Raw genomic sequence first — 12,355 nt, forward strand, 5'->3', positions numbered from 1 at the left:
AACAGGGTTGTAGACCCCTGCTATACATCACGAACACACACAGTGTGTGAACAAAAATATACAACTATTAACCCAGCAGCAAATATTTACATCTTCTATCAAATGATCCAAAACAGATGACACAAGTTGAGACATTTTTGCGTTCCTCTATAATTGCTTTTTATACTAAAGGGATTGTTCAGAATATTGTTCATGGAAATGATAATATGAGTGAGAGAGGTGAGGAATGGAATATATTAGTTTTTATTGGCATCATGACCCATTTTAAACCAAAACTTGCCAATAGGCAAATTAGGGAGGAAATGGGTCCTACAGTAAGCCTAGGCTACATCAGGCTAAGCAACTCTAACCAAACAGCCTCACCAATGTTACGTTCTTGAGGAGCTTGGTTCATATAAAATACTGTGGTGTGGTATAAGAAGACTGACTGAAATTATGTTGAAATGTGTTATTACTCTTGACCAGTGGTGGCACATTTATCCACTACATATCATTGCAACAAAACAAAAAATAATCTCAAGTACAGTTGTGTAGTTGACTAGCATTTGATGAAAGAGTTGGAAAAGCAGAATCATCCCAGAGCCAGTTCTTCAGTAATACATCCAATTGGGAATACACACTATAAATATAGAAATCTAGATCACAAGTGAAAAGCACACAAATCATAATCATACTTTCTAAAAGTACATTAATACCTACAAAAAACATTTGGCTTAGTATATGCACAACATTACATACTATTTTGAGGAAGTAGTTACAGGAAGTATTCGTTGCATAGTTTGTGAAACTAGCTCTTGAATGTCAAAACTGTCTAGTAAAACTATGAGTGATGGTTTGTTCTCTTTTAGTCCCGTCTTCCACCTTCAGTGTCTTCCACCTTCCAGTTGTTCCATCTACAAGTCTTGTAAATGCCAGAGAGGTAAGCAGCGACTGGAATCTCTAATGTTCAGCTCATACAAGGTTAGTGATTCTAACATGTACAAATAAGGAGGCGGGAGGAATACTGGTGCCATCCTTAGACAGGAGGTGGATGTGACGGTATCCTGGAAAAGAGAGTAAAACAGCCGTATTAGGTCATTGATCCCATCTTATTACATATTACTGTCATATTAGGAGGTTATTTAATGAGAATGCTTAAATACAGAGGCAGAATACATGGATGAGCCTTACCTTGCTGAATACATGAGAAAGGCAAGGTATACTGTCCGACAAAATCATTCCTTGACGCCTTGTCGTAGTCCTCCACCACAAAGCGTACCAGGGCCAGTTCAGGCGCATGGATGTTGAACCGCAAAGTGTCATACCACACCGGATTGAACCCTGAACAAACACAATCCATTAATATATAAAATAATAGAATAGAATACTGTAGTATACTGCTTTTTTGTATCAACATTACTGTAAAAAGTCACATTATAAGCATTTATGTGATTGGGATTTAATGGGTGTGTATAGTACCATTGTTGTCTATGTATCTGGTCTCTTGCTTGGCCTGGTCTAGAGGAACTCCATGAATCTCCACTCTCACAAACGGGTCCACAACAGAGCTCTCCTTGATGTTCACTTTGGGAAGCTGCTGTCCACTGATCACCTTGAAAACACACACAAATATATACACACACACAATGAGAGAGCTTGAGGTCAGATAGGTAAGTTAGCATTCCGCTTGGTTTCTGTAGTTTTTCAGGTTGTGTCTTAGGTAGGTCTCAGTTTGTTATTTGTACCTGAATGCAGAGACTGAGTGGTTGGTAGCCGTCCCGGTTCTGTGGAACCTCAGGATCGAACCTCATCTCTGACATCCTCATGAAGTCAGGTTTGAGGACGTAGCCACAGCGGCCATTTTGACTGAACAGTCCATCGTTGAGGTCCATCTCAACCCCTGCCGTCTGGAAATTCAACGCAACTGAGGAAACAAGGAAAACAGAGAAATGAACCAACCGATCCGAATGAACAGAAGAATAAGCTTAACTCGCTTCACAAAGTCATGTTTGGAAATTGAAAATTGATCTTTTGTTTAACCATTGTGTCATGCCTTAGAACATCCTAAAACGCCCCTCACCTATTTGAGTCCCTGTGTTCCACATCTCCTGTGGGTTGAAGTTGGAGGAGTCTGTTCTGAGGCCACTGGGATAAACCCTGGTCAGCTGCCTGGCATTGTGATGCACAAACTCTTCCCCTGGAAGAGACAGGCAGTTAACCATACATGAGATGATCTTGAGGAACCATGCTATTGAACAGTAGACAGACAAAGCACTGTGTCTTCTAGTCATTCTGCCTCTGTTTCGGCACTTGCCTCTGAATGAATAACTGACTAAATCTAACTCATCAGACAACATTTCCTTTTAGTAAATCAACAACTTTTGGCTTCTGTTTTGAGGTCCAAACAGAACAACACAAACTGTCCTGAGTGAGTAAGTGAGTGGTTGACCCGGACTGATGATGTCATGAGTTACTGTAGGGATTCAGGGCCCACCTGCCTCTCTCAAGTGTTTGCGGGCTTTGGACTCTGTGAAGGAGGAGATCTCGTAGAACTTGGAGTGGATGCGGGAGTGCTTGAAGCTGCTGAAGTGGACACTCTTGCAGTAAACCACGCAGTCTGACAGCTCCTTTGACAGACGCTGCTTCGATTTCTGAGGAAAAGAAGGAGAGTTGAATTGAATAAACTTTATTGATCCACAGAGGGAAAATTGGAGTGTTGACCTTACTAGGCTACATTCAATTCAACTACATATAAATTAGGCAATGGCTTGGACAAAAATGCACTAGGAGGATTGGATATTTACAGTAAAACCCTCGTTTTGACAATAGACAAGGCTGTGCGATAAGAGCAACGTGGCACTCGTAAAGTTCGAGAGGAGGAGTGGAGTGTAGCTAGCCATGGGTGAAAGCAGCAAGTGGACTGAGACAACCCCAATATGGGGTAAGTGATACTTCACTATGAAGCCAACCACAGTAGGTCTGCCAGTGCCAATCAGGCTTCGATGACCGTAAGGTTGAGGTATGCAGGCGGGCACAAGGCCAATCTAATTAGCAATGCAATCTGGTCTCCCAGTCCTAGTGTACACCTGGGCTGCCTCTATAGGAAAGCTAATCCGGAGCCGAACACAAACAGAGACTCTGAGCTACAGTCTGTCATCAGTCAGTTACACCAGGGCCAAGGGCATCGCAGAGCTCACTGCCCTGTAGACTTCTGGCTTTACCCCTGATTACCATATTGATCAAACCATGTCAACCCTAGTATGCCATTCTAATCTATGCTTTTCATTAAACATAGAGAATCAATGTTACAGGATGAAAATGGACTCCATCTCATCTGTTAATGGTCTCTCTCTCTCTCTCTCTCTCTCTCTCTCTCTCTCTCTCTCTCTCTCTCTCTCTCTCTCTCTCTCTCTCTCTCTCTCTCTCTCTCTCTCTCTCTCTCCGCCGTTAGGAGTCTCAGTGTGTCTAGTCCCTGGCTATAGCCCCATGTGTCTTTCATGAGCGATGTCAGAGGAGAATGCAACCCTTGGACAGTATCAGTCCTATAACAGTGTTATAACTTGGTTAAGTCAACACATCAGCAGATCAAGATTATACACATTCGCCCTAATGGAATTGAGGGACAATGGAGGAGTGAGTGACACGTCTTATGCTAAGTGGATATGAGAGCGGGAGATGGAGTTGAGAAGGAGTGACAGTGAAACATATACGACTACATCCAGGCAGGCCCAGAGTTTAGTGACAGGACTAGGGTTGCAAAGCTACCGGTAATTTACCAAAGTTACCGGAATCCTCAGTAATTTTGGTAATTAACAGAAAATCTATGGCAAGCTATCGTAACTTTGGTAATTTATACTTGAATACTTTTTTTAAATGTAATTAATGAAAAAAGCATCTATTCAACAATGGCATTATTTTCAATTAACTCTGCAACTCATCTTATTGAATTATTTCCTATATTTTACATGTGATAGTCCACACAGAAGGCCAAAGATAATTACAGACACCTGTGATAATCTGAAGTACCCAAAAGGGCCGCTGGATCTCTTTTGATAGATTACATAAAATCCTTGAAAGATACCAAAATTCTGGCAGTTTACTGGTAAACTTTGAAAGTGTCCAGTAATATACCCTATCTTTGCAACCCTAGACAAGAGACACAGACATACGTCTCGCAGGTGGAACTCTAGAGGAAGTGTCACGTCCACTCCCGCTCCCTCTCTCCGGCGCTCGACGTCTACTAACCACCGGTCCTGGCAACCCATCCTTACGCACACCTGCGCCTCATTAGGCACACCTGGACTTCATTACCTCCCGATTACTTCCCCTTTATATAGCACTCTGTTGTTATCACCCACCAGGTAATATTGTTTATGTTTCCATGTTTAGACGCTTTTCTTGTTTTGTATCGTTCAGTGTTCTTCGTCATTAAACTCACTAACTGCACTTGCTTCCTGACTCGTCTACGTTACAGGAAGTGGAGAGAGGTCGGACAGCTCCGGCCGAGGATCAGTAGCCCACCTTGGCTGTCACTGCAGAGGTTATCCTCGTCATTGTCACAAGCATGCACAATCACGCACACAGGCACACGCCCCCCCACACCCCGCCCACACACATCCACACCCCTACCCACACAGACACACACAGACACCAGTAGCCTACTTTGGCCGTGCGTCGGAGGCTGTTGCTGTGGAGGTTGTCCTCATCGATGTCAGCCGCCTCGTCCTCGTCGCTCACCTCTCCTGTCAGGGAGTCCTCCAGCTCCACCAGCCCGTTCAGACTCTCCTCCAGACCTCCGATCTTCTTTCCCTTTAGAAGAATCTTCCCCTTCAACTCCTGTCAGTTAGAACCATGGTCGTTTCATCACCAGGGAATGGATATCGTACAAGGGCATGTTTCAGAACCTCTCGACTGCACCTCTCTCTCAACCTATCTCTCTATTGCATATTGATAATGTAACATAATAGATATTTAGAGTCACCTGCATACTTGATGATTGTGGGCACAGTATACTACAATCACTGAGGCAGAAAAAATATACATCATGCACAGACAGACCATAGTCTTTGCATTGAGATGCAGGCATGTAGAGTCTTTGCATTCATTGTCTTACATGGACCTGCAGGTCAGGCCCAATACAATGTTGAAAGGCTGAGAGAACAATCAATCATATTCTATTCAATGCTGAGGGATGGACAGGAGGGAACAATATTGTGGCTTTTTAATAATTCACGGTGCCAGTGTTGCATGCTACAGCACAGATCATATGGCCTGGGAGGCACTGACAGAAAGTTAGCAAGGCAGAGAGTGAAGGTGAACCTACAGGTCACTCACTCTACAGCAGGGTTTCCCAAACTCGGTCCTGGGGCCCCCCGCTCTTAGCTTCATCTGGGTTCTATGTTAAAACTGTCAAATATATGCATTATTTATTTTTGCTTTCTGCCACATATTCAGTATTTGCATATCTCAAATGAGTATTCATTATTATTTTGATTACATGTAATGTATTGGAATACATTTCGATTTTGAACAAGGAACTTTTGGGCAGGTCAATCTGTTTTATAGCTTTATATTAATATGAGAAAACAGTGATTATAAAACTTAATCTGACATTCTGTGTGAATTCTGATGAATGTGCTCTTCTAACTGGCATTGGCAACAATTCTCTTTGAGGCATTCTATCAACAAGATAAACTGGTTTAATAATGTACGTACTGTACACTGACTCCAACCTAAAGTGTTTTGTTGAGGGCGACAGGTAGCCTAGAGCAGGGTTTCCCAAACTCAGTCCTGGGCCAAACTCAGTTTTGGCTTTTGCCTTAGCACTACACAGCTGATTCAAATAACCAACTCATCATCAAGCTTTGATTATTTGAATCAGCTGTGTAGTGCTTGGGCAAAAAACCAAACGTGCACCCAGGGAGGGCCACAGGACTGTGTTTGAGAAGCTCTGCTCTACAGCAGGATTTGGCTGCCTGGTGGAGCGCAGCACAGCAATACAAACCTATAGAAAATAGCCCCTCAGACCATGGCAATTTGACATGGGTACACTCAATATGGCCACCGGTCCACACATTGCAGAACGCTGACTTGAATTGGAATAGTAATGTCCGTTCTAGTAATTGTATTTCTGTGGGACAATTCTGTCCTATCACCACCACCACCACCACCATCATCACGCTACGTTTGCCCTTGCCATGACGTGATTAGAGTCAGATCAGAGCAGATAACCTGCCTACTGCGCCTGGTGCCGGCCTCACCTCAGGAGAAGGAAAGCTGACGGGTATCTTTCCATCCAGGGTGCTTTTCAGCAGCTTGTCGCCAAGGATGGTGTTGAGGTGTTGGGCCATGACTCGCTGCTGCTCAACACCGCAGTGGTTCTCGGTGGACAGGATGACCGGGTACTCTGACACCTGGGAGGGGAGGAAGGGGGGAGTGAATAATTCAACACTGGACTGCAGCATTATCAGTGTGAGGAGAAAGGCTATACCTGCTATACCGGTCTCTATACACCAGCAGCTTCTCCACTTAGGCAGACAGGACAGGGGTCGCATGGAGCAGCCCAAGCCGCCATTCAGTTGCAGACAGACAGAGAGTGCGTCCCAAATGGCACCCTCTATGTAGTCTATCCACTATATTCTGGGCTGACCTGTATCAGTGGTGCGTCCCAAATGGCACCTTATTCCCTATGCAGTGCACTACTTTTGACCAGGGCCCTGAAACCCTGGCACACAACGTGAACCTGGCGGCACGGAGGACTGTTTTGGCATAAAATAGGATAAGTCTTTGACAGGCAGGTCATGTGCTGGTTTACTGTGTGAGAGCTCGGCTTTCTGAAAGGGCTGTGGCTTTGGGATATCATGATGGAATGATCCCCCTCCTGACTCATACACATATAATGAGGTGCTGAGTGAGGAGTGTGTTGATACTGCAAGTTCATGGATTCCTGTGTGCAAAGTACTGCACTGGTAAATGGACCATGAAAATGCTTCACAATGATTGGATCTGAATAGCTAAAAACACCCCTGTATTCTGTACTGAAATGTAAACATTATTGTCATGATACTGCAGAGAATACCTGTAAAGCATACCATACAAAGAGGTTTAATCTTGTCATTACAGTTTTGAATGAATAAATAAATACCTTGAAGGCATAGTTTCCCAGTGCGTTCACAACATCTTTGAAGAGGATCTTGGAGGTGAAAGTGTGTCCGTGGTAGACGATAGGCTCTCCATTGGGACCGTCCCAACAGTCTACTTCTACACACCGACAGCCTCGCTTCAAAGCCCTAACGAAGAAGAAATAAGTTTGCATTTTTGGACTTTGTCCCAGAGACAATGATCAATCCCTCAGATTCTGTCTTCTAAAAGTTGTGTCATAAATCATCTCAAGACAGAGATCAAGATCATTTTCCAAAACAAAGGATCAAATTCTCTCAAGAACGGCCTACTAAGCCTTCCCATCAGCCTCCACTGGCATAGTGTACATACCGTATGTATCCCTCGACACTGCTGTGTCCTCGAAGCTGGTCCTCCATCAGGTATGTGTTGTGTGAGGAGGAGATGAAGTAGTGGTTGAGGGGCTGGGTCATGTCCTGGTACAGGCTCTGCTGTTTGGGGTGGAAGATGGAGCCCTCAGCCGACGCCAGGTACATCAGGAAACCATCGATAGACATGGCCTTCAGCATCTTGGCTGTGGAACACAACAAACAAAGACAAACAAGAAAACCTTGCTATCAGTTCAAACTATATATTTATATTTTTCATTACAACCATCATGATATTCATTAAAATATATTGGTTCTTGGTTGAAATAACAAGAACTGCTTGGCCATGATGTTGAGCTGATGATACGGTTATTGACCTGATTTATTAGTAGGCTGTGATTGGTCAGCTATAGCCACAAATCATGCCAGGGTCAGAGGTCAGTACTACCTGTGTCGGAGGGTTCGTAGCGCTCGATGAGCTCCATGGCCAGCTGCTGAACCCCGTCTACCTCCTCTAGTTGTTCATCTCTCAGGAACTCCTCCAGGTCCCGCAGAGACAGCTTCTGTCCATCGCCAGAGTAGTCCTGGAACACCCTGAGAACGTCCTCTCTCTGGGTCAGCATCTTGTAGAACAGGACAAACTCATCATCCTCCAGAGTCCCCGTCTGAGACTTGTCTGCCATCTGTGGATCAAATGGAGAAAGGTCTTCAGGGCTCTTTCAGTTTGGGCAACTGAAAAAGAGCACCATCTTTTGTCAGTGGACTCCAAAAGAGGTGGCGGTTTAGTAAGGAACAATAGGGAGGGATAGAGAAAACCTGTTTAATACCATGCCTCAACAGACACCAGCAATGTACAAGGACCAAAGATATACGGCCTTATTAAGATGATCTCAGGGCTCTTACCATGAAGAGTCGGTGAGCGTGATGTTCGTTCATGTCCACGTTCATCATCTTCAGCAGGACCCTGATCTCCCGGAAGTTCATTCTGCCGTCGTTGTTCTTATCAGCCTTCTTAAACCATTCACAGATCCACCTGGGAATGTCGCTTAAGGGAAAACGTCATCACGCTACAGCAAACCTATAGGAGCTATAACCCAAACGCTACTCTGCTATAAATGTGTAAAGTGCACTTCTTAACTTCATTAAGCAAACTAGCTAGGACTATGTATCGTATTTGGCCAGGTTCCTGTAAAGCATTTTGTGACAACTGTGGATATAAACAGGGCTTTGTAAATACATTTTGATTGATTGGTTGATTGGTTTAGCTTGTCAGAAAGGATACTGGTCAAGCTTTTCACTCTCGCCCATGTTCTCCAGGTTCTCGATCAGCTTCCTCATGCCTTTGATCCAGGACTGGGCCTCATCCGCCGAGTCTGCCACCAGGTCCAGGTTGCCACGGCGACCACGGAACACCAGGGTGAAGCAGCGGTCCGGGGGAAACTCGTCTGCGATGCTTAGCAGAACCTCTGACTGGTGGCCCTCACGCACCGTCTCCACGTCACTCACAGAGACTGTTGAAAGGTAGAAGAAAAGCTGAATACTATCTACTTAGGTATCTCTTTAGGTATTTAGCTATCTCCTTAGGTTTTCTTTAGGCCATTTGCTCCACTCATGGCTAAAAGGAATAAGTAAAGTCTTTAGGTACATGGTGAACCCTATAGCCCAATATTATCACTCACTTCAGTGATGATAAAACTAGACCCCTGCTACAACAAAATTACTCAAATGAGTGTACAAAACATTAGGAACACCTGCTTTTTCCATGACATAGACTGACCAGGTGAGTCCAGGTGTCACTGACCAGGTATCACTTGTTAAATCCACTTCAGTCAGTGTAGATTAAGGGGAGGAGACAGGTTAAAGAAGGATTTTTAAGCCTTGAGACATGGATTGTATATGTGTGCCATTCAGAGGGTGAATGAGCAAAACTAAATATTTAAGAGCCTTTGAACGGAGTATGGTAGTAGGTGCCAGGCGCACCGGTTTGAGTGTGTCAAGAACTGCAACATTGCTGGGTTTTTCACACTCTTGATACACAACAGTTTCCTTTGTGTATCAAGAATGGTCCACCACCCAAAGGACACCCAGACAACTTGACAAAACTGTGGGAAGCATTGGAGTCAACATGGGCCAGCATCCCTGTGGAACGATTTCGACACCTTGTAGAGTCCATGCCCCGACGAATTGAGGCTGTTCTGAGGGGAAAAGGGGGTGCAACTCAATATTAGGAAGGTGTTCCTAATGTTTTGTACACTCAGTTTATCGCCTTCTGCAGAACATAATCTTGATGTGGACAGTGATATAATAAGTATCAAATGTGACAATTTGTGTCTGTCAGTAGGTGATGTTGTCTAAACGTTGCCTAAACTTTGTCTAAGCATGTAAATGTCACTACTCACATGTGGAGTGGGCGTTCCCAGCCTTCTTGGACTTGTACCAGATGGTCATGCAGTCCTCCTGCAGCTTGAAGTAGCGCTGCTTCTTCCAGGTGCGAGACTTAATCTTCCTCATCACCGTGCCAACGATCATGGACTGGAGGTTGTCATCCCCCTGGATACCTGATCAGACACATTATGGAAAGTCAGTGTCAGGGGCCAAAGTCAAGGACCAGATAACTGTCCTGTCCTGACATACATAATGGCAACCAGTCAACAGTAGCCTGGTCCCAGATCTGTTTGTGCTGTCTTGTCTTGTGCGGTCTTGTCAACTCGTACAGATCTGGGATCAGTCTAAGTGAACAGGACATCCATCTCAGTCTCGTACAGACCCATAGATTCATACACACTACCCACTGGGCACACACTGGTTGAATCAACTTTGTTTGAACGTAATTTGTCAACGTATTGTGACGTGGAATCAACGTGGAAAACGTAGAAACATTCAAAATCATTTTCATCCTATATTCAATATATATTGGGTGGTTGAAATTATGTTGAATTTCATATTTGATAGACATTTTATTTGACCTTGTTTCAATGTTGATAGTAAAATGGTATGTTTGGATCAACGTCATGCCATCAACCTAAATAACGAGGTATATTGAAATAAAATGTGAAGGCACAGTCCAACGATTCCTGCATGAACAGTGACTCCTACTGGTATATGAGGGGTAATGCATTTCACTGAGAATGAGTCTACCATCCAGATGCCTACCTCTATGTACCCTGTTTAGCTTTGGAAACAAGCTGTGTTCGTTTCAGCTGAGCTATCATTTTGACATTGATAAGCTTCCATACTAATTTGCGTTGACTACCTAAATAACGTTAAATAATTTAAAGTAACTCCTCTAACTTTTCGAACACGAGCTGTATGTGAAAGTCAATTCGGAGTGAGGTTGAGTTCATGTAGGCTACATTGACATCTGATTTGCCCAACAAAGGACACTTGGCTGCATTTACACAGGCTGCCCAATTCTGATAATTGTTTTCACTAATTGGTCTTTTGACCAATTAGATTAGCTCTGAAAAAGAGCTGATGTGATTGGTAAAAATACAAATTAGTGGAAACATGCTAAATGATGTAAATGTAACTTTAAACTATTTAACGTTATTTAGGTAGTCAACGCAAATGAATATGGAAGCTGATCAATGTCAAAATGTGTTGATATGATAGCTTAGCTGAAACAAACACAGCTTGTTTCCAAAGCTGAACAGGGTACATAGAGGTAGGCATCTGGATGGTAGACTCGTTATCACTGAAATGCATTACCCCTCATATACCAGTAGGAGTCACTGTTCAGGCAGAAATCGTTGGACTTTGTCTTCACATATTATTTCAACATACCTCTTTATTTAGGTTGATAGCATGACAATGATTCAAACATACTATTTTACTACATTTACTACAACATTGAAACAAGGTCAAATAAAATGTCTAATCAAATCTAAAATTCAACATAATTTCAACCACCCAATTGAATATACAATTTAAAATAGTTGTTACGTTTCTATGTGGAATTTTCAACGCAATTCCAACATATACACAGTTCTGATGATTATGTTGAAATTAGATTGATGTAGCAACCTGTTAGTGAGGTTAAGTCAATGTATTTAAGTTTAAGTTTACCCTAATTTCAATGTTTACAAAGCTGGTTGAAATGAGATGAAAACAGTACTGGTTGAGGACTTTTTTCAAATCAAATGTATTTTCACGTTGATTCCACGTCACAATACATTGACAAATTACGCTCAAACAACGTTGATTCAACCAGTGGGGGTCCAGTGGGTATTGTTTTGATACATTTATTGATTTTGATCAATATGCATATATTTTATATTTTTGGTATCCAACTTTAAGTCTCAAGAATAAACTTACGCAGGCCGCTTCCCGTAGAAGCCATTGATGGTTGTTTTAAGCTTTTTCCATCTTCTGCCCAGCAAAAAGGTTGACAATACATTGTATGGTAAGTCATCAGAATGTGTGAAGAGAGGATAGGTGCTAGGATGAGACAGGATGAAAGCAAAGTTGTAATATTTTACAACCAAATGATAGTTCACAGTGCTGTGAAGTCAATACTTAGAATGTCATATTCAAACTACAGCAGACTTGATATAAATAAATAATACATATTTTGTATCACTCCCTGACTTTGCCAGAGCAGTTTTTGGATTAGACTCTCAGCCTGTGATGTGTGCCCTGTTGGCTTCAATGACATTTCTTGAATTTACTGAATTTAAATGAAATTTACCCCAATTCTATGGGTCATTCTCACGAAACTGACATTTGACCCACAAATTCTCAAGTGTCATTTTTCACACAATTTTCTCTTGGATCCCTGAGATCATTGAGATTCTCTTGGATTTTGGATCACTGAGATTTTCTTAAAACTGCATTGTTGGTTAAGGGTTTGTAAGTAAAAATGTCACTGTAAGGTCTACACCTGTTGCATT

At 42.9% G+C, this 12,355-nt stretch overlaps 1 protein-coding gene across 1 annotated transcript; it reads right to left on the bottom strand.

Annotated features, from left to right (window-relative positions):
- Positions 1-314: 314 nt before the first annotated feature.
- plcd4a (phospholipase C, delta 4a) lies at positions 315-11,805 on the bottom strand. Its single transcript, XM_045216956.1, has 15 exons — positions 11,781-11,805; positions 9,866-10,024; positions 8,749-8,977; positions 8,370-8,499; positions 7,915-8,149; positions 7,471-7,672; positions 7,124-7,268; positions 6,240-6,392; positions 4,642-4,815; positions 2,474-2,630; positions 2,060-2,176; positions 1,725-1,903; positions 1,459-1,591; positions 1,171-1,320; positions 315-1,043 (listed from the first exon to the last, which is right to left on the bottom strand). Exons 1-15 carry the CDS (start codon positions 11,803-11,805, stop codon positions 952-954), a joined length of 2,280 nt encoding a protein of 759 aa, XP_045072891.1. The 3' UTR covers positions 315-951.
- Positions 11,806-12,355: the final 550 nt, after the last annotated feature.

The sequence above is a fragment of the Coregonus clupeaformis genome, chromosome 6 (genome assembly GCF_020615455.1).
Source record: "Coregonus clupeaformis isolate EN_2021a chromosome 6, ASM2061545v1, whole genome shotgun sequence".
Lineage (NCBI taxonomy): Eukaryota > Metazoa > Chordata > Actinopteri > Salmoniformes > Salmonidae > Coregonus > Coregonus clupeaformis.